Source organism: Oncorhynchus keta, chromosome 35 (genome assembly GCF_023373465.1).
Source record: "Oncorhynchus keta strain PuntledgeMale-10-30-2019 chromosome 35, Oket_V2, whole genome shotgun sequence".
NCBI classification, from domain to species: domain Eukaryota; kingdom Metazoa; phylum Chordata; class Actinopteri; order Salmoniformes; family Salmonidae; genus Oncorhynchus; species Oncorhynchus keta.
The window spans coordinates 33,809,191-33,832,509 of NC_068455.1; the positions used below are offsets into that span (position 1 = coordinate 33,809,191).

Below are 23,319 nucleotides of genomic sequence, written 5' to 3' on the forward strand. Positions count from 1 at the left end.
ACTCAAACCTTATTTCCCTCTATGATAGAGGTACTGGTCTCGTCTCAAACCTTGGCCCTCTCGTTATCGAGGTAAGCTGGTCTGCAACCTTTAGCCATCTCGTAATTGAGGTAAGCTCGGTCTGGTGATAGAAAACCCGGGTGGGGTTTTATTCGGAAGAGCAGAAAAGGGCCTGTCCCAGAACGCCAGACAATAACTGTGCTCATGGGCGGTCTTCTGATTTAGTTCAGCTCCAAAGGGAATTGGAGTTGCCTTCATTAAACAGTCCAAAATCACATCACACAATTTCATAAACATTATCATCCTCACTCATTCATCTTATACAACAATTAGATGTAAGCCTCATATCTGAGGCTATGGTATAAACAGCGTTATGGTAATGTGGCCGTATTGTCTCCCATGAGTTTCACAAAATTGTACCAAACGGACCAGTTCGTAGTGGGATTCTTCACCGATCTTTTATACCTTCTCCAGAACATGAATGTTGTTCGGACCTCAAGTTCTGTGAGGTGGAAGAAATTCCTTTGTTCTCTCTATGAAAACTCACTCTCTCTCTATACTGTGGCCATGAGGAGATAATCTCCTCCAGGAATTTACGACCTCTGACCACAGTAGCCTGGTTGTAGGAGACAGAGAGATAGGAGATGGTGCATAGAAAAGGGCTGGTGCAGAGGGAGTGGTGGGTAGTGCTCGCGGTACCAAAAGAGGGCAACGCCAAGTCCCAGCCTTCTGGCAGAGGCAACCAGATTGTCAGCCAAAATTGCCTGGTACTTAGTGGAATTCATTATGCCATCAATCTTAACCAGTGCCTCTGGACCTCTGGAATTAAAACAGCCCCAAAACATCACTGACCCACCACCATATTTCACTGTGAGTATGAGGTGCCTCTCCTTCAATGATGTCGCTCTTGCTGCTGGTGATTCTCTGATCCACCTCTACGCAGATGACACCATTCTGTATACATCTGGCCCTTCTTTGGACACTGTGCTAACAAACCTCCAGACGAGCTTCAATGCTATACAACACTCCTTCCGTGGCCTCCAACTGCTTTTGAATGCTAGTATAACTAAGTGCATGCTCTTCAACCGATTACTGCCCGCAACCTCCTACACGACTAGCATCACTACTCTGGATGGTTCTGACCTAAAATATGTGGACAACTACAAATACCTAGGTGTCGGGTTAGACTGTAAATTCTCCTTCCAGACTGACATTAAACATCTCCAATCCAAAATTAAATCTAGAATCGGCTTCCTATTTCGCAACAAAGCCTCCTTCACTCATGCCGCCAAACTTACCCTCGTAAAACTGACTATCCTACCGATCCTTGACTTCGGCGATGTCATTTACAAACAACGATGTCATCCCCCAACACTCTACTCAGCAAACTGGATGTAGTCTATCACAGTGCCATCCGTTTTATCACCAAAGCCCCATATACTACCCACCACTGCGACCTGTATGCTCTCGTTGGCTGGCCCTCACTACATATCCATCGCCAAACCCACTGGCTCCAGGTCATCTATAAGTCTTTGCTAGGTAAAGCCCCTCCTTATCTCACCTAAACCATAACAACACTGACCCGTAGCACGAGCTCCAGCAGGTATATTTCACTGGTCATCCCCAAAGCCAACACTTACTTTGGCCGCCTTTCCTTCCAGTTCTCATCTGCCGATGACTGGAACAAATTGCAAAAATCTCTGAAGCTGGAGTCTTATATCTCCCTCTCTAACTTTATGCATCAGCTGTCAGAGCAGCTTACTGTACCTGTACACAGCCAATCTGTAAATAGCACACCCGACTACCTCATCCCCATATTATTACTTACCCTCTTGCTCTTTTACACCCCAGTATCTCTACTTGCACATCATCATCTGCACATCTATCACTCTAGTATTATGCTAAATTGTAATTATTTCACCTCTATGGTCTATTTATTGCCTTACCTCCCTACTCTTCTACATTTGCACACACTGTACATAGATCTTTCTATTTTTCTTTTGTGTTATTAACTGTACAGTTGTTTATGTGTAACCCTGTGTTGTTTTTTTTGTCGCACTGATTTGCTTTATCTTGGCCAGGTCGCAGTTGTAAATGAGAACTTGTTCTCAACTGGCCTACCTGGTTAAATAAAGGTGAAATAATCTCAAATAAAAAGCATTACATGGCAATGCAGAAATGTTGATAGCGCACAGGGCTGCGGGCCAGAAGGTTGTGGAGGTTCACAGATCACCTTGAACAAGAATAGGGGTGGAAAGATCTCGTTTACAGTAGAAGCATTACATTAACCTATCATCAGTATTTGCAGATCTGAGAAGAAATAGCCCTTTTATAAAACATTTAATGCAATTCTAAGTAATTTTACATATTAGCAGAATATTTTTTAATACCAGACAAATTACTGAAATTACAGGCTAAGAATAGACCGAGAGATAGGCCTGTGTTCATCTTATATTTCTCCAATGCCAAATCAGTGTGTCTTGTTTGTAACAAAACTGTCCCTGTTTACAAATAATTAAATCTGAGACATCAATAGGAATCTGAGCATGGTACTTAAAAAAATTAGGCCTACCTTTTCCAGCCCAGACAGTAGGCCTACCAACGTAGAAATATTTAAGCTTTAACTACTGGCTACTTTTCTTCCTTGGCTTAACCAAACGAGAGAAGGTCACAAGTGTTTCCCTAAAAGCTGTCTGGGTTTAAACATCTTCTACAGATCGAGTTTTGATTTTAACTTAACAGCCCTTCACTGACATGGAGGTAGGTTATTTAAAGAGTGCACGGTGAGTGGAGGAATCGGCCGATAAAAATCTATGTATATAGCAGCCTATAGCTTAATTTCATCTGTCAAACAGGTAGGCCTAGCTCGTATTTCTTAAAAAGGAGGAAATAGGCTCCAAAACAAAGCCCTCGTTTTTATTAAAGTCTAAATGAAGATGGTTGAAATTAATTAGCCTACTTTCAGCACCATGAGCTGTCAATTTTCGATTGATTGTGCCGCGACTGCTGGTTCAAGTTTCAGCACCACAATGCAAGTAACTAGAATCTGGCTTATTGTGAGGTCAATAACTCTGATAAATACATAATGGCAAAAAACTGTTTTTATTCAAATGAATTATAGTAGTAGCAAGCTATCAAATTTGACCTCTTTGACCTCATCTTCGCCCTCTCCTTCTCAAACTGAGCAGAACATAAGCTAGTCCGTGTGCGAGATATGGCATATTTTTGGACTAGGCCCAATCAAAAATTATTTTCAGAAGAATTCTTTGACTCTCCTCCTGACCTGCCAGTGTAGCACTACACCCAGGCAGCACAAAAACATTTTTGGATCAGCAAGATCAAAACAGACTCAGGGTTGGAATATCCATTACCGTGTGTTATGCAGCCTGGTTTTATTTTCCACATCCCAGCAGCGATCTTAGAAATACAACTTTGCTCTGTGCTTCTCCAAGCATGCAATTCGTAGCCTATGGATCATTTGATTGAGACCACACTAAATAGCCTATGGATGCATTTGATATTGCATGCCCAGCAGAGAACCAGAGACGAGGGGCTGCATTGGACACACAGGTATATAGTCTAATACGCAACTCATTCTAAAACACAGTAATATTGAAATTACATCAATTACGTGACCCTTCCCTGGACTACATTTAAAAAATACGAAACACTCCCCTTGACAGAAATGAAAAGTATGACCCTCCCCCATGTACCGATTCTGTACATTTCGATCCATCCCTTAGGTACTAGAGTAGCGAGGTCGAAAACGACAGCTGGAAAATGCATTCATCACATCATGCATAGCTCTCACACGAACATTTTACATCTTATTCACTGTTATTGAAAGAGGTGACCTGCTTCAAAAAATGACCTTAGCTAGTTGGCATCATTTACAGTTTCCAAGTTGGGGGAAAAGAAGTGAAATGTTCAAGATGGCACTTCGCCTCACCCTCCCCTCAGAAACATGCTTATCGATCTAACGCAAAAGTTTCATAATGGTTGTATGGGTTGATATTTTTTTAACTAACTGAACGGTGTCAAAGATAGCTAGCCATCTCACCACTTTTGTCAAATTGGCCACTGCACGGCCCAAAAATAACTTTTGGGGTCGTAGCAGGTGCATGCTCAAGAAAGGACAATGAGTTCAATCACATTATGGATATCAGGTAAATTTGACAAATGCACAAAAATATTTCATTTGGATACCATCAAATTTGTTTAATATGGCATTGGCCAATTGTTTTACCCACAAATAACATGTTTAATGCCAATGTTATGACTCATGAGTTACTTGAATGTAACCACAGGTGGCCTATGAGAGAAAGCTGAGCTGTAATATTTGTAACTGGTGCAGTGTGTGTACATGTACAGTAGATTATTAAAACAGCCTCACATTGATACATACATTTTATTGAATTCAATAGGAGTAACAAACCCGGAAATGATTTAAATACATTTCAAACTAAGAAAAAATGTCAGACATTAACACTGAGAAGACCTAAAATCCTCATACCCAAACTGATGAGTAAACTATCAAATCTTTATTAGCACAAACAAGGTCATAGACAACATTACAGTGGTATATGTAAGAGTTTGATGTTATAACAATCCCCAACATGAAAGTATGTGCTTTGGAGAGGGATGAGTAGAGTGCAAAAATAGATCTAGCAATAGAATAAAAGATTAATCCATACACACACAACTCACACATTATATATGCAAGTCAATTTTGATCAAGTCTGTTTGCCCAATTATTAGAGCACAGAGGAGTCACCCGCACTCATTATTCTTATATTTGGCATCAGGGCTGGAGTTCAGCTGGTGGCTTTCAATCCATCACCTGTGAAGTTTCCCCTCCATCCACAGGTATATTAACATAGGGAACATAACCATGGCATTAGCCCCGACTCCACATCAAACACTGACCATAGGTTTAACCTGGTTTATACATTTTCTGCCTCTAAATGCTTAACTGCGCCTTCACCAAATGCTCAAAAAAAATGATAAAATATAGCTCTATCAGCTTATGTATACAGTAGATACATACTTAAATTGTGTACACACAGTTCAAACATACCAGTAGACACATATACAGTGGGCAAATAGAAAAATAAAAAATTAATGCAGAGTTGAATTTAACACCAGATGGCTGCATGTTTAACATTTAATTAAAATAAACAAATGGTTACATTGCTTTGGTATGAGTTATGGAGGCTCTCTGCTCAGGAAGGTATCACCTGGTTGGTCAGCTAGATGCACAAACAGTCACATCCCTCAAGATGGCGCCACTGAGTGGACTTTCAGGGAGAATCAGGTACAAACTCCATGGCACTATATTTCACAGACATCCCAGTCACTGCCTCTACCGCTTTCACTCAAATCCCTCTATCTTTCTCTGCCTTCCTCAATGCCTCGAGTCCGCAGTGGCTCCACCCTTAGAACCCAAACATATCGTCTTTCTCTGTGTTGTCTGCGTCCGTTTTGTCCCAGTTAGTTGGGGACAGGCACTCTTCGGTGTTGAAGTCCTGAGGGTTTACCCCAATGTCCAGGACCTGGGGGTTATTGCGAGACTCAGCGAGTCTAGACAGGGAGAAGGAAAGACTTATCACATTCATCAGGCAAAAGACACCATATAACAGATGGGATGTGAACACTCAATACATTGAAATGAATGGAGATGTCGTTGCATTAACATTGAAATGCATTGTGCAGTAGTACAATTTAAAATGGTCAAATGTGTGTATTGGCTACAAGCAAACATTGTTGAACATGACATTAAATATACTATACACGAATGTGTCAAATTTGAGTAAGTGTAACTACAAATACTGTGTTGGTCTCATGTTACAGTGTCCAGAACTAAACAGTAGAGGCATGTTGTGTGAAATAATCAAAGAGTGAGGTATGGTCATCTAAGTAAGACAAATCTCTTCACACGACTACAGCTCTCAGACCTGACACAAGACAATGTTTCAACACACGCCAGACACTTTCAACACTTCACTGCTACCACAGTAACCACTTGGCTCACCATGTCATCACTCATTTAGTGATGTGGCAACAACGGTGAAATGGCTGATGATTATGAAGAAGAACACCACAAATCCGAGGCATGGACAAAATGAGAATACATAACATAACACGTTAGCATAGAACCCTGCCTTGCATACACAGCACAGCCTTCCCAGCCTCTGTGCACTTTGCTGGTTTTAAGTAGGATCCTCTAGTCCACACTTAAATCATATGGGTACTTCTTGGTTTGAGCCCTTCGTTACCACAGCATCGTCAATAGGGAAAATCAATAGGACAGGGTTCCGAGCTGTGGTAACAGAATACTCCTACATCGAGATATGCAACTACATCGTGGCAGTAAATGTACACATCCACGCTCAGACAGATGGGCTGGGTGCGGTGAGGACAAGAGAGTGACAGAGGGGGGTCACAGTTTGGATGAGAGTGGTGAATGTAGTGGTGGTGACTGGGGGAAGGGATGGGGGGGCATGGCACATCCAATGGATGACATCATTACCTGAGTATGATTCAAAGCTATCCAGACTGCGGCTGAGGGGTGCAAAGGAAATGTAAAATGTCAGACAGCTGTTAGAACGTCATACCAGTACTAAAAGATGAGAAAATCATGTCCCCTATAGTCATAATGAGGAACTGCAGAGGATGTCCGCCCATGCCCAAAGTTTCCAGTAACCTTTTACGCCGGAAGGTGTCACTGTAATCCCTTGATTTAGAGCAATGGCTCATCAGTCCAAGGTCAGTATCAGTATTGAGAAAAAGCCCTGGGCTCAACTTTGCTACATACCATTGTTTAAAGGGATGTACAGGGTGAGGTTTACGTGACCATACAGCTGAACTTAAAATCACTCACGCAGAGAATAAAGGGAAGAAATGTCAACACTGTATAGGTTTTAGAACTAGTAAAACGCTAACATACAAGGATGGAGGATTGACACGAAAACTGTTCTTGGATTCACAAGAAGTCCTGAAGGAGGAAAACCACTGTCAACATTACATGCGTCCTTTGACTTCCAGACTTCTGCTACCCCATTCTACCACCCACAGCATATTTGGAGGAACCAAAGCCCTACTGCCAATTAACTGGCTTTTACTGAAAGCTCTTTCCTCAAACACAGAGGAAAAGTTTGACCTCACTCCACCCCATTCCCTAAGAAAAGAAAGGAAAGAACAAGCATTAGCAACAACAAAATATACCCGATTATAAACTCCCTACGTGTGGACAAACAGCCCAGTCTTGAGGAAGACTAAGGTCTCAGACAGAATCAAATTTTTCTGTCATCACTGGGTCTTTTTAGAAAATTCATACTAAAAGAGCCAGCTTGTTTGAGTCCAGTGACAGAGACTTTGAAGTGGCAGCCTAAGTAATGAAAAACTCTCCATACGCATATCAGCAACAGGCATGGAACTAAAAAAAGAATTTAAAAAAAAGAATGAGTCTACAAGTACTGACATCAGCAGATCATCAAGGTCAGTCCATATGACACTTAGTTTTACCATTGGCTCAACGCCTCCTCAAAGGCTTGCACCAGATCCTCCTAAATTTCCCTCAATTAAGACAATCACTTCTCCAGAGTCCCCTCGTTAATCACAGCAACAGACACCGCAGCAGATATTAACAGCTTAGTGAGTAATTACTGTGTGCGCAGACAAATAATTATCTGATAACAGCGTTAGATGGCTTGATTACCAGTCTATGAAGCAAACTGTCCCTACCTCTAGACAGACAAACAGAGGAGGCCACTGTCAGTTTCAACTGAGAAAATTAAAAGAGTCCTGGGGGAAATTAAAGCACTGACAAGACTGGAATTAGACTCTTACTTTGTGGTAGGCATTAGAAAACATAAATATATTGGGAATTGTGATTCAGCTCCCCAAACTCCACAGTAGGCCTCAAAACCCCATCGGGGTTGATTGAAACAAAATGGCATCTTTTGAGCTCTGCATGAGTTGGGTTAGCTTAAAATGAGCCCTTGAGTAATCCCAGTCGGTGCAAAAGCACAAGGAATACACTGAAGGACATGTCCAGTCAACCTTGAACCTGCTAGTTGTGTGACCGAAAACCAACGCTCTGTATTTATCCCTCAACCACAACCATTCTTGTCTGCCAGATTCAATCTATCCCAACTTGAAAACTTACTTGTTAAATCACAGCATGTGGGGGCCAAAAGAAAGAGAGGCTGAGAAAGCAGATGACGACAAAGTGTGGTGTTGACGCCAGTAAACTGAAAACACAGTCTGTTTCTAAGATATAAGCGCAACGAGCCAGGAGGAGGGAGTGGCAGCATTTATGAGACGAGCCCTAACCACCGGCTATTTCCAGAGCAGAGTGTGTGTGTGGTGGGGTGCTGCAGAGGGGGACTGGATGAGGTACAGTAACATCACCCACCTTGAGAAAGCTTCATCCAGACCATCCTCAAGCTCCTACCAGAAAAAAAATGTCAAAGTAATTTAAATACTGTTAAAAACATTTAGAAAAGGTTTACAGTAGGTACACTTCAGGAAGTGATCTCCAATATAGATAATGGCATCAAACGGCTCTTATGGTTTTACAGTAGATTTAAAAAGGTAGAGTTATGAACAGCTAAAGTTAACACACACCTCTATCCAAATAAGTATATAATTGCAGAGTAACAACCTGACACCCTCCCCTGTTATGGGGACTATCTGACAAGTATTGTCCTTTTCAATGCACCATTGTCCTGAGCTTAACTCAACCCATACATATACTCTAGTACAGATTTTCCCAACCCTGGTCCTCCAGTACCCCCCTTACTGTATACATTTTTATTGCAACTCTGGACAAGCACACTTGATTCAACTTGTCAACTAATCCTCAAGGTCTCAATGAGGTGTGTTTGTCCAGGGATAAAACTAAACAGTGTACTGTTGGGGGTACTGGAGGACCAGGGTTGAGAAACATTGCTCTAGTATAAATACCCTGCCTTTGAATAAAGCGTGTATGCTAGGAGCTATTGCCAATACTGTATTGCTTCCATCTTACCCGTACAGTATACTGTTGCTGTTCCATCCATTTTATCTAACCCATACAGCTAGTTGTAGCAAAACATATGCTCGCCAAGCCTTGGGTTGTCATCCATAAAGCATTGCCCCTCTTATCAAGCCTGTGCAGCTCCAGTAGTACTATTCTAGCCCCCATTCTCTTACCCATACAGTATTGTTGTTCTCTGTGGAGTGGTTGCACACCATGAAGGGGTCCAGCTCGCTCTCCTTTGTCCCCGAGTGGATCAGTGCCATGTTCGCCCCCTCTGCCAAGTCTAGAAGGTTTCCTGTGGCCACTTCTGTAAAACAATGGACAGCAAACATACTTAATGGAACTCTGAGACATATACAAACCTGTCTTTTAAACAGACAAAAAAAGTATTGCCTAAATGACATTACAAGCTGTACAAGTGAGACGTCTACCAAGTTTATCATAGCATACTTAGCACCAATACTCATGCACACTTATAATCATCATATGCAAACATAACATTAACCGGAATCATTAGGACCAAGCCTTCCTTATTACCCCTCCTAATTGTCTGAGCATCGATTGTCTGGTCAGACTGTCACCGGTCCCTTGAAGAGGTCAAATCTCAGTTCTCTAAACCCGTCTCAAAGTTGTACTTGGCTCCATTAACTTCTTGATGCACCCATCCCGTTAGTGGGATCATTTTCGTCAACATCCGCTGAATTGCAGAGTGCAAAATTACTAAAATGTTTTAATTTTCATGAAATCACAAGTGCAATATAGCAAAACACAGCTTAGTTTGTTGTTAATCCACCGGGCGTGTCAGATTTCAAAAAAGCTTTTCGGCGAAAGCATACCAAGCGTTTATGTAAGGACATTTACATCTCTCTCAGTAGACAAAACATTAAACAGCTAGCAGGCAAGTAGATCGGTCACGAAAGTCAGAAAAGCAATAAAATGAATCGCTTACCTTGGATGATCTTCGGATGTTTGCACTCACAAGACTCCCAGTTACACAATAAATGTTCCTTTTGTTCCATAAAGATGATTTTTATATCCACGTTGGCGCGTTTTCAGAAATCCACAGGCTCGAGCGATCACGACCAGGCAGACGAAAATTCCAAATAGCATCCGTAAAGTTCGTAGAAACATGTCAAACGTTTTTTATAATCAATCCTCAGGTTGTTTTTACAATATATAAACGATAATATTTCAACCGGAACTGTAGCTTCTTCAATAGGAAAGAGAGAAAATGTCTGCTCCAAGCTGTTGCGCATGCAAAACGCTGCTGGCACCCAGCCATACAATGACGCGATGTGATCTTTCTCGCTCATTTTTCAAAATAAAAACCTGAAACTATGTCTAAAGACTGTTCACACTATGGGGAAGCCATAGGAAAAGGAATCTGGTTGATACCCCTTTAAATGGAGCGAAGGCAGGCTATGGAACAGAGAGCTTTCAGGAAAAACAGCACGTCCGGGTTGGATTTTCCTCAGGTTTTCGCCTGCAATATCAGTTCTGTTATACTCACAGACAATATTTTGACAGTTTTGGAAACTTTTGTATTTTCTAATCTATTTTAGATTCTGGGCCTGAGAAATAGGCCGTTTCATTTGGGTACGTTTTTCATCCAAACACTGCCCCCTATACTCAACAGGTTAAAGCACCTATCCTTCTTTTTCCTTAGAAGAACTTGGCCTTTTCTTAATTAGATTTGCTCAACTGTTGGGTTCTCTCTCCTCCGTCCTCTCTGTCCTCCTTTTGAAAAAGGTCAAAGGTAACCGAGAAGAGGGAATGTAGACAAACGCCCTTGTATGAATCACGTGTCATCAGGCAGCTAGTTGTGCAATACATTTGATAGATAAAAGCATAAGCAACATATCGTTTTTAAATGTTTGCATGCTTTGGAGCTGGGGTCTGGGCATCGTCTGGCAGGCTTGCCCCAGGGAGTGAGCGGCAAACAGGAGTATCATGTTACAGGCCTCTAAGAAACTACATCTCCAAGTGGAGAGGACACGGGAGCATGTGCATAGAGATGCACACGTCAGCACACAAACACTAGTTTGTGTGATGAGCAGGAAACTATCAGAGGGGCTCCAGCAACACACCTTCCTGAGGCTCCCAGGTGGTGTATACTTACTGTGAGCACGTTGCATCTCTGTCAATACCACTTCATTATGGGTCTAACCCACACATTCCTCTGTGAGTCATAGCTCAAGTACTACCAAAAATAAAGTGACAGGGCTGCAATCCCCTTACACTAAAGCCCCTCTGTTACAAAAATATAATTTCCAGGTCAAGGGTTTTATCCTCTCTCTAGAGAGGATCTATAAATCTCTGAACCCAAATGGCACTGATCCTTTTGTGATCTCGAGCTGATCCAGTCCCGGCCCATGTTAACAGTGTCAGCTGAGGGATCCCACTCTGGCTGGCTGGGGTCCAACTGGCCAGAAGACGGGGGTGCGTGGCTAAGACTATGTTTTAAGGCTGCTCTGTATGTGTCACACAGTGACTGATCCCCATGATCCCAAAGGAGGGGAGAAGAGGGAGAACTCAGATTGCCAGAGGTACTGTATGGTGTAGGGATCTGGAATGCAGCTGTAAACCCCCTGGTTACTTAGTTGTTTTTTTAGCACAGACTGTATAACTTATTATAAACTGGGTAGGTTGAGCCCTGAATGCTGATTGGCTGACAGCCGTGGTATATCAGACTGCATACCGCGGGTATGACAAAACATTTGTTTTTACTGCTCTAATTACATAAGTCACCAGTTTATAATAGCAATAAGGCACCGCGGGGGTTTGTGGTAGGTGGCCAATATACCACGGCTAAGGTCTGTATCCAGGCACTCTGCATTGCGTCATACATAAGAACAGCCCTTGGCCATGGTATATTGGCCATATACCACACTCCCTCATGCCTTATTCCTTAAGTATGTACTGGTATTGTTGCATGTGGGACATATTTGGGAGACTGAGCGGTTGCTAGGGAACTGTGCAATGCGAGTGAGGGAAGACTACTGAAAACTACAAGCTTTCGACATTTGCTAATTAGTTGTTTCAAGCAGTGTAAAGTTGTGTAACTCACTCACCAGTGAAAATAAAAGTACTAAATATGACAAACATTTACTTAACCACAGTGAGGGTTTGGAAGTACGTACGTACGTACGTACGTACGTACAAATCCTGTCGACAGACAGACAGACAGCATTGCCACGGTCGTGAGTTGCCATTGGTTGTGGTAAAAGTGAGAGGAGTTAATAGTTTGAGTGGTCCCGTTTAACTGAAAGAGCACCATTTAGTTTATTTTCACAAAATAAACTGTCGAGCTGTGTTTTATTGGGACAGCCACAGGTCCGTTGACCATTTCCATTCGCACGCTGCACCTCCGGTCAGGCGCCAGTAAAGCTTGGAACGGATTCTTGGACACAGGACCTTAAGTTTATTTGGGATTGAGCAGTGTTCTTGTTTCTTTTATTGTGTTGAAGGGATCCACCTTTTAAAGTATCTTTGAGCTGCCTGGTGTGTTCCTTGTTCTTCATGATGCTCTCTGCGCTTTTAACAGACCTCTGAGACTATCACAGTGCAGGTGCATTCATACGGAGACTTGATTACACACAGGTGGATTGTATTTATCATCATTAGTCATTTAGGTCAACATTGGATCATTCAGAGATCCTCACTGAACTTCTGGAGAGAGTTTGCTGCACTGAAAGTAAAGGGGCTGAATAATTTTGCACGCCCAATTTTTCCGTTTTTGATTTGTTAAAAAAAGTTTGAAATATCCAATAAATGTCGTTCCACTTTATGATTGTGTCCCACTTGTTGTTGATTCTTCACAAAAAAATACAGTTTTATATCTTTATGTTTGAAGCCTGAAATGTGGCAAAAGGTCGCAAAGTTCAAGGGAGCCGAATACTTTCGCAAGGCACTATACATACATACATACATACATACATACACACTGCTCGAAAAAATAAAGGGAACACTTAAACAATACAATGTAACTCCAAGTCAATCACATTTCTGTGAAATCAAACTGTCCATTTAGGAAGCAACACTGATTGACAATAAATTTCACATGTTGTTGTGCAAATGGAATAGACAACAGGTGGAAATTATAGGCAATTAGCAAGACACCCCCAATAAAGGAGTGGTTCTGCAGGTGGTGACCACAGACCACTTCTCAGTTCCTATGCTTCCTGGCTAATGTTTTGGTCACTTTTGAATGCTGGCAGTGCTTTCACTCTAGTGGTAGCATGAGACTGAGTCTACAACCCACACAAGTGGCTCAGGTAGTGCAGCTCATCCAGGACGGCACATCAATGCAAGCTGTGACAAGAAGGTTTGCCGTGTCTGTCAGCGTAGTGTCCAGAGCATGGAGGCGCTACCAGGAGACAGGCCAGTACATCAGGAGACGTGGAGGAGGCCGTAGGAGGGCAACAACCCAGCAGCAGGACAGCTACCTCCGCCTTTGTGCAAGGAGGAGCAAGAGGAGCACTGCCAGAGCCCTGCAAAATGACCTCCAGCAGGCCACAAATGTGCATGTGTCTGCTCAAACGGTCAGAAACAGACTCCATGAGGGTGGTATGAGGGCCCGACGTCCACAGGTGGGGGTTGCGCTTACAGCCCAATACCGTGCAGGACGTTTGGCATTTGACAGAGAACACCAAGATTGGCAAATTCGCCACTGGCGCCCTGTGCTCTTCACAGATGAAAGCAGGTTCACACTGAGCACATGTGACAGGTGTGACAGTCTGGAGATGCCGTGGAGAACGTTCTGCTGCCTGCAAATTCCTCCAGCATGACTGGTTTGGCGGTGGGTCAGTCATGGTGTGGGGTGGCATTTCTTTGGGGGGCCGCACAGCCCTCCATGTGCTCGCCAGAGGTAGCCTGACTGCCATTAGGTACCGAGATGAGATCCTCAGACCCCTTGTGAGATCATATGCTGGTGCGGTTGGCCCTGGGTTCCTCCTAATGCAAGACAATGCTAGACCTCATGTGGCTGGAGTGTGTCAGCAGTTCCTGCAAGAGGAAGGCATTGATGCTATGGACTGGCCCGCCCGTTCCCCAGACCTGAATCCAATTGAGCACATCTGGGACATCATGTCTCGCTCCATCCACCAACGCCACGTTGCACCACAGACTGTCCAGTAGTTAGCGGATGCTTTAGTCCAGGTCTGGGAGGAGATCCCTCAGGAGACCACCCGCCACCTCATCAGGAGCATGCCCAGGCATTGTAGGGAGGTCATACAGGCACGTGGAGGCCACACGCACTACTGAGCCTCATTTTGACTTGTTTTAAGGACATTACATCAAAGTTGGATCAGCCTGTAGTGTGGTTTTCCACTTTAATTTTGAGTGTGACTCCAAATCCAGACCTCCATGGGTTGATAAATTTGATTTCCATTGATCATTTTTGTGTGATTTTGTTGTCAGCACATTCAACTATGTAAAGAAAAAAGTATTTAATAAGAATATTTCATTCATTCAGATCTAGGATGTGTTATTTTAGTGTTCCCTTTATTTTTTTGAGCAGTGTATACACTTGATTCCATATGTGTTACTTTATAGTTTTGATGTCTTCACTATTATTCTACAATGTAGAAAATTGTAAAAAAAAATAATAATAAAGAACATCCCTTGAATGAGTAGGTGTGCCCAAACTTTTGACCGGTACTGTACACACTCACACACTGTAGGGGTATATTCCCACTGGGTGGAGGCTCTGCACTATTTATGGTTGCCCCCCAGTCCACACACTCATTTTCACATACTGCCTGCTTACATAGTTTATAGTTTATTATTGCCATACACCTAGATACTAGGTCCAAACGGTAATGAACTCAGGTCCCTCAGAAGAGAGGGCAACACAGTACTTCAGGGTAAATATGCCTCACCAGCAGGATTTGAGTAAACGGTCACAGGGACTAGAATCTCTTGGCTTATAGAATTCCATGGATGAGGAACCGAACAGCCACAAAGAATGTAGATCCCTCAAGCTTTTCAAACAAACTGTTTCCTGTTGTTGGACTCAAGCTTACATGCCAGAGGTCACCTACCTCCTTAACATTCCTCTGTGCCAAATAGCTTTAAAAAAAAAATACAATCAGAGAGACAAGATTCTGAGAAAAACAGACCTCAAGGAAGTATTGATCAAGCCATTATCTACAGAAGAACAAAGACAGTAACCAGCATGAGTGCGTGATGGTGGATTTAGGCTAAAATGGACTCCAAGACAAAGGACTCAACATGCACCAGATTATAATCACCTGCCCCTGGGCTATATGAATATCTTGCCTTTTGAATATCTTTCCATCCTTGAGGCAGAGAGACATTATGGTTGGTGACTCACCTCCTCCCTTCAGACTGCCCAGGCTGGCCGAGCTCTCCGACTGGCTACTACTGGCTCCTTCCCCATCCGACCCAGACTTCACACGCTTCTCCTTGTCTGTGGAGGAGAGAGATAGAAAGACTGAGGGAAAAGAGAGGTTCAATCATCTAGAATATTAATGTTTAGCTGATCATGTTTGTAATGTCTGTAAACCACTGTTCATCATTCTCAGCAGATATCGGGCACTTGACCAAACAACACTATGGGTGTGTTTGTAAATTCACTCTGGCGTGCGCTCTGGGCATTCGTAAATGCAGAGCATTGTCAGATTGTCCGCTCGTAAATTCAGAGCGTCTCAAATATTTGAGATTCTTTAGAGCGCACACTGGACACTCAGGCCGATAGTGTTGATCCAAGTGTTCTGACCTCACAAGCGCTCAAGCCAACTGGCTAAACTTGCTAGCTACTTCCAAGACACAAATGAGAGAAACTGACTATTTTACTCACCCTAGCAGAGCTGGTTAGGCTGTTTTGATGTTATCTAGAGCGTTGGTGGCTAACTGTGCTGCTGGAAACAATTGAATTACGTTTTTTTTTGCCAACGTTCACTAACGCCGGTAATATTAAACTAACACCGGTTCGTAAATTCATCAGTTATTCTGTACTCTGGCACACTCAGACGAGAGTGCTCTGAAATCGGAGTAAATAGCCAGACTGAATTTACGAATGCACCTAAACATTTAGACATGAGGGGTTGAAGACACCACAAGGACCAAAAGCTTCTGTAGCGCCTACACTTAACCATGCCAGTCAGTGGCCTTGGGCCAGGAGATTTAAATCGAGTAGAACCAAACAGTGGTCAGGTCTGTAGCTTCAGGAACCAGTCCATCAGGCAGGCAGTTCCTCCACTGCTTTAATAAAGGAGCATCTGGGTCACGTGGATAAAGCCTGTCTCCTCTCCTAACATTCTTACCTGAACGGGAGCAGGGCTCAGGTTCCAGCGTGAGGCACTGACCCAAAGAGACAGAGCTTTCCTGGAGAATAATTGTTTCTCTGAATTTCAGTTGGTCTACAGCAGTGTTCCTCAACTCCAGTCCTCCAGTACCCCCAACACCCCAACTCCAGTACCACCAACTCCAGTACCCCCAACACCCCAACTCCAGTCCTTCAGTACCCCCAACACCCCAACTCCAGTCCTCCAGTAGCCCCAACACCAGTCCTCCAGTACCCCCAACTCCAGTCCTCCAGTCCCCCCCAACTCCAGTCCTCCCAACACCCCAACTCCAGTCCTTCCAACACCAGTCCTCCCAACACCCCAACTCCAGTCCTCCCAACACCCCAACTCCAGTCCTCCCAACACCCCAACTCCAGTCCTCCCAATACCAGTACTCCCAACACCCCAACTCCCAACACCCCAACTCCAGTACTCCCAACACCCCAACTCCAGTCCTCCAGTGCCCCCAACACAACGCATTTTTGTTGTAGGCCCGGACAAACACCTTATTCAACTAATCATCAATCCTTCAATGAGTCGTATCGGGTGAGTTTGTCTGGGGCTACGAAAAAAAGTGTGTGCTGCTGTTGGGGGTACTGGAGGACTGGAGTTGGGAAACACTGGTCTACATGTTCACATTAGGTGGGTCTCTACACACACCTCAGTATCCACTATGTTTATGCATTGCATGCATGTTTTCTTGCCCCCATGGTGAAAGGGGAGGTTCTTGCTCAAGCATACACACATACGTCTGCTGGTCTGACCATACGCAGTCTGCCTGCTGGTCTGACCATACGCAGTCTGCCTGCAGGTCTGACCATACGCAGTCTGCCTGCAGGTCTGACCATACGCAGTCTGCCTGCAGGTCTGACCATACGCAGTCTGCCTGCAGGTCTGACCATACGCAGTCTGCCTGCAGGTCTGACCATACGCAGTCTGCCTGCAGGTCTGACCATACGCAGTCTGCCTGCAGGTCTGACCATACGCAGTCTGCCTGCAGGTCTGACCATACGCAGTCTGCCTGCAGGTCTGACCATTCGCAGTCTGCCTGCAGGTCTGACCATTCGCAGTCTGCCTGCAGGTCTGACCATACGCAGTCTGCCTGCAGGTTTGATCATTCGTCAAAAGGCCTGGCTGCTGACCTACTGTAACTCATGCCTCCATTAATTTCTGTGGCGATTAAAAGCACATGTCAGCTTGTCCCCCAAGGACAATAGTTACATGAAGTCCCTTTTAGGACTCCTTCGACATTGTCCAGCAGAAGCATCAAAACTCATGCACTGCGTCCCATTCCCCAGGAGAGCCAAGGTGGCTGAGTGGTGGCTGGGTTCCAAACTATTCCCTGGGTGGCTGTGCACTCTTTCCCCTCCGGTGGCAACACTGCACGGGGATAACCCCATGACAGGGTGTGAGAGAATGCCATTAGGCATTCCAAAAATATTGAGAGTTCACAGTCAATATCAAAGCTATACTAGCTAGTTGTGTCTACTTCAAATGATTGCTTCTCGTGCATAGAGATAAGATCTTATAAGGATGAGGGTCACAGATGCAGTTTGGAGAAATATGGCAGGGTTGTGTGTGGTCGGTTGGGGCAGAGGGATGGATGCAGTGGTGTACAGCAAAGAGACAACCACCCTGATGTTCCTACCCACAATCCTCAGGGGACATGTAACTCACGGAGCAGACTATGATTGTTAGTTTGCTCTCCTTCTGCCACAAGAGAACATGACTACTCCCTTTGATAGCTCCCCAAAGCATCACTTCTTTCTACTCCACTCCCTCATCAGCCACATTGTGTAGAACAAGACGAAAAGGCAGCCCAGGAAATCAGAGGGGTTAGCAGTCCTTATGGCTCTGAGTATGTGAACTCTGATGAGGCACGAGGGCAGCGAGCGAGAGAGCGGGGGAAAGCCTGCACTCCTCCTTTTCAGCTTTAATATTAATTTCTGGAATGTGGAGCAGAACACAGAACATATAAAATAGTCCACTGCCTTGATCTCTGGAAAATAATACAATCAAATGGAAATGCATCTGAATTAAAACACTACCAAAAGGATCTGCTGTAAACAACCTGTCCAAAACCACAAAAACGGGAGTGTAAATAAAAGGGTGGGAAGTGTAAAGGAATGAATAGATAACCTCTCCTTCACTCTCAGTGAGACTGGATCAATTGCACAGGGACCCAGCTGGCAGACAGGACTTAACTACCATTGTCAGACCCTCCTCCTCCTCCTCCTCCTCCTCCTCCTCCTCGACAGTGACAAACAGAAAGAGGGGAATGGGTGGAGGGTTTTGACGAAAAATAAACCAGAAACTTTACAAGGATCTAGGTGCCAGACCAGATAGTCACAACAAAACATCTAGCAACAAAAAATAACTACTTGTTGCAACTAAATCCTGATAATGAGACATTTTGTATCAAACGAGAACTGATTCTAGGGTGCTATGTTCAGAAGACAACAGTTAGAGAGGGTGTGTTATATGGAAGATTGAAGAGGAAGAATTATACTGACACCCACATGTATAGTATACACCCAGGAGTTCTCATTTACATACAAGTCATACATGCAGTAAATGACAGACGTGTTCTGCTGACCTTATGAGAACCATACATGGGTGTGTGACAACCTTCCTTACACAGCACTTTCAGTGTTCATCCGTTTAGCAGGAGCGAGTACCCTAGGGGCTGGATGTCTGTCTTTACAGTAATCTGTGTGTGTGTGCATGTGTATGTGTGTGTGTGTGTGTGTGTGTGTGTGCGTGTGTGCGTGTGCGTGTGTGTGTGTGTGTGTGCGTGTGCGTGTGTGCGTGTGCGCGCAACAGAAAAAAGTGTACTTAGTAAATAATTCAAATGGACTAAAATCTAAATATTTCCAGTCAGTTTTAAGGAGTAGACTTCATCTATTTGGCGACTTCCATCTCCCCCTTTTCTGCCCTCATGTTTTCACAGTAATAACACAGGAAACACAGCAGATTGACAAGCCTTCTCACCTAGTCCTCAGGCTACATCTCACTGAGCTCCTGTCAATATCAGCCTTTAACCAGAGTAATCTGCCCTAAATTAAGAGGGTTTAATGAACAGAACAAAGTTTCCCTTTCTGGCCTGGTTGTTCCCACAGAGGGACTGTTTTAATCAATGTGGACATTCCTGTTGGGGAGCTAACTGAAAGGTGGGAGCGGCCTTGCAGAGATCCACCATTTCACATGCCTCTGAGGGGTCAGGGCCAAGGACGGGGAGGACAGGGGAATTTATGTTGCTACATTGTAGAGGAACTATGGTGGGATTGAGCAAACGCACTCCATCCTCCCTCATTCAGCTGCTGTACAGAACATCTACATGCAGTGCATGGGAACAGGAGGGATTTAAAGGGATACTGCGAGATTGAGATTTAGGTTGTTTTTGTACTTACCCAGAGTCAGACAAACTCATGGATACCATTTGTATGTCTCTGCATGCGGTTTGAAAATGATTGAAGTTAGCATATTGTTAGCCTAGTGTAATTGCTTGAAGTCTCCAGGTACAGTAGCCAGCTCCTCTCAAAATCAGGGAAACAGACCTAACTACTTTGAAGCTGGGTGGATTGTAATTTGGCCATTGTGGCATCTGAGCACACAGGCAGCGCCATTGAGACAATTGAAATGACCAACCGGGGGCCTCCCGGGTGGCGCAGTGGTTAAGGGCGCTGTACTGCAGCGCCAGCTGCGCCACCAGAGACTCTGGGTTTGCACCCAGGCTCTGTCGTAACCGGCCGCGACCGGGAGGTCCGTGGGGCGAAGCACAATTGGGGTAAAAAGAAGAAGAAGAAAAAAGACCAACCACCCAGCTTTGGAGTAGTTGTCCATTTCCCTGATTTTAATGGCCATTGTACCGAGAGACTTTTAGCAATTGCACTGAGCTAACTCCAATCATCTCGAAACTGCTCGCGGAGACATACAAACGACCAAAATCTCAAAGTTTCCCTTTAAATGTGTACTAGAGAGAACATAGGCCGAGAGGCAACCGAGTGAAATAATGAAAGAGTAAGGGGGAGGTGAGAGAGAAAAGAGGAGGATAAGAACAGTTACACTCAAAGAATGAGACATTCGTCACACTTCTCCAGTCATCCGGGGTGACCACGCGTACCTTCTTTGGCAGCCTGCCAGAACTCAAACGCCACTCTGAAGGCTTGGGCCACTGTTAACGTCACTGCCTGGGCCTGAGGGGGGGAGAGAGGGAGCGAGAGGTAGAGGAAAATAAGCACAGTAAATATGACATACAAGATGTTGGTTAAGTGTTTTAAGATGGGAGAGGAAAACCCATTGAAGACAGATAAGAGCAGAACTAGAGACTAACAGAGGGAGGGGTCGCCGGCCTCCAGAGGAAACTCCTCAACTAAACACCTAATAAGGGAACATTAACCCACGTGACAGTGTTGGTCCCTACTACTCAATTCAACTTCCTCTTCCTTACTGGTTGTTTATGTAGCTGGGAGGAAGTGTAGCCGTTGGACCAGAGCTAAATTAGCAAGGGGAAGGAAAGAGAGGGAGTGGCACACTCATTCACAAAGCCACCCCCTGGGAGAGATACTATTTGGAAGAGGGGCCACAGAGACACACAGACTCACCACTTTCCTCTTGGTGCAGAGGTAGGCGTGACACTCCAGGGTTTCATTCTGTTGGCTCTGGGCGATGTAGGCAAACACTTTGTCGTGCATCTTGTCTGCTGTGCAGTAGGATATCCTGAGGGGGAGTCACAGAGACAAACTAGTTTTAATAAAAAGTGTCCCTGCGGATTGGGCAGGGCTATCACGCAACTTCATCTTCACTAAGCCTTTAAGCCCACCACAATCAGATTTAGACACTTAAATCTTTCATTTCCACATTAAATAAACCCATCACATTTCACACACACACCCTAGCGTGCAGGCGGAGACCCAATCAAAAGATCCAGGCTTTGAATTTTAACTTAAGGACATTCGTCTGTGGTATGTCCCCAGGGTACCTCGGCTCCATTAGTTTTAGCCAAGACGACTGTGTGATCCCTGCTGTGTCTGTCCGCCCAGCCCTGTGGTGTTTCAGTATTATTGGATTGGACCTTGCCTCTTAAGTGCAGGTCTACTCTAACATTGGAACATGCTCTGTATATATATATATATATATGCTCTGTTCTGCAAATGTGCTGAGACATGACATCATATCACCCCGAGACCTCATTGACAGGTGGGTTGGGTAATGAATGACCGCAATCTGCCCTCCCTGTTCCTCTACATCAGCACCCTACTGCTCAAACTCTGAACATCACTCTGCAGAGATCACACGTCTAGTTAACTAACGACTCAGTGATATAAAAATGCAACATGTAAAAAAAAACATTTCTCTGCTATAAAAGCCAACAGCTGCACGACGCGACGTTGTGGGATTTACAACAGATGTTAAGAGTGAGAGCATTGTGAAATTGGGCGTCTAGGTAAATACATTTCATTTACTGCTCATCCATCTTCTCTAGCAGATGACTGGAGAGGAGGACCTCAGTGAATGACAATGTTTGCTTTAAATTGAACCAAAATCCTTACATTGAGTCACAGCTAAATAGTTAGTGTTGAAGATCACACAGCCTCAGAGAAAACTGTTGTGCTCCAGTGTGATGAAGAGTTAAGCAACATGATTGTAATTTTGTCCTCAATGTGCCAACACCTCCTCGGTTGCTGCGAGAGCGATCCAACACCTCCTCGGTTGCTGCGAGAGCGATCCAACACCTCCTCGGTTGCTGCGAGAGCGATCCAACACCTCCTCGGTTGCTGCGAGAGCGATCCAACACCTCCTCGGTTGCTGCGAGAGCGATCCAACACCTCCTCGGTTGCTGCGAGAGCGATCCAACACCTCCTCGGTTGCTGCGAGAGCGATCCAACACCTCCTCGGTTGCTGCGAGAGCGATCCAACACCTCCTCGGTTGCTGCGAGAGCGATCCAACACCTCCTCGGTTGCTGCGACCTCCAACACCTCCTCGGTTGCTGCGAGAGCGATCCAACACCTCCTCGGTTGCTGCGAGAGCGATCCAACACCTCCTCGGTTGCTGCGAGAGCGATCCAACACCTCCTCGGTTGCTGCGAGAGCGATCCAACACCTCCTCGGTTGCTGCGAGAGCGATCCAACACCTCCTCGGTTGCTGCGAGAGCGATCCAACACCTCCTCGGTTGCTGCGAGAGCGATCCAACACCTCCTCGGTTGCTGCGAGAGCGATCCAACAGCGATCCAACACCTCCTCGGTTGCTGCGAGAGCGATCCAACACCTCCTCGGTTGCTGCGAGAGCGATCCAACACCTCCTCGGTTGCTGCGATCCACCTCCTCGGTTGCTGCGAGCGATCCAACACCTCCTCGGTTGCTGCGAGAGCGATCCAACACCTCCTCGGTTGCTGCGAGAGCGATCCAACACCTCCTCGGTTGCTGCGAGAGCGATCCAACACCTCCTCGGTTGCTGCGAGAGCGATCCAACACCTCCTCGGTTGCTGCGAGAGCGATCCAACACCTCCTCGGTTGCTGCGAGAGCAATCCAACACCTCCTCGGTTGCTGTGAGAGCAATCCAACACCTCCTCGGTTGCTGTTACGTTCCCCAGTTTGTGTATTTCAGGAAATGGCTTCCTGAAGTCCAAAGCAGCTGATTGGTCGGCCCCATTGCAGATTGGAGCTCTGACCCCGCCCTCTCGTCAGGGGTTACAGCTGTCTGCAATTACCGACTCCTTCTGCAGCTTGAAAAGCCAGTGTTCCTTTGTTAGGAGGAGAGAGCTTCTTTGTAAGTCCTGTGTTTTGAAGTTGTCTGTATAATTTGTTGTAAAGTATTTTTTAGCCGGTCCTGCAGAGGTATGTGCATGTCAAAAGGACTGTGTTTTTGATTATTGAAACTGCTCACTTTACATTAGTAATTATATTTTTGTTCACAGGGGGGAAGGGGAAGGCACCTTGGGAGTGTTTAGACTAAAAGCCTGGGGGCATACATATACCAGTAGTATGT

The 23,319-nt window shown here is 44.9% G+C and overlaps 1 protein-coding gene across 4 annotated transcripts in view; it reads right to left on the reverse strand.

Annotated features, from left to right (window-relative positions):
- Positions 1 to 4,389: 4,389 nt before the first annotated feature.
- LOC118368401 (low density lipoprotein receptor adapter protein 1-B-like) overlaps positions 4,390 to 23,319 on the reverse strand; it is a 56,690-nt gene continuing 37,760 nt past the window's right edge. Inside the window, exons 4-10 of one of the 4 annotated variants that reach the window (XM_052496914.1) lie at positions 20,934 to 21,048; positions 20,453 to 20,525; positions 15,357 to 15,452; positions 9,235 to 9,329; positions 8,417 to 8,451; positions 6,530 to 6,561; positions 4,390 to 5,580 (exon numbers count right to left, since the gene is read on the reverse strand). In XM_052496914.1, coding sequence (XP_052352874.1) covers positions 5,534 to 5,580; positions 6,530 to 6,561; positions 8,417 to 8,451; positions 9,235 to 9,329; positions 15,357 to 15,452; positions 20,453 to 20,525; positions 20,934 to 21,048 — 493 coding nt within the window. In that variant the 3' untranslated portion in view covers positions 4,390 to 5,533. Of the gene's footprint in view, positions 5,581 to 6,529; positions 6,562 to 8,416; positions 8,452 to 9,195; positions 9,330 to 15,356; positions 15,453 to 20,452; positions 20,526 to 20,933; positions 21,049 to 23,319 lie in introns of all 4 variants that reach the window. The other 3 variants (XM_052496913.1, XM_052496912.1, XM_035752465.2) reach the window with 3 other exon arrangements.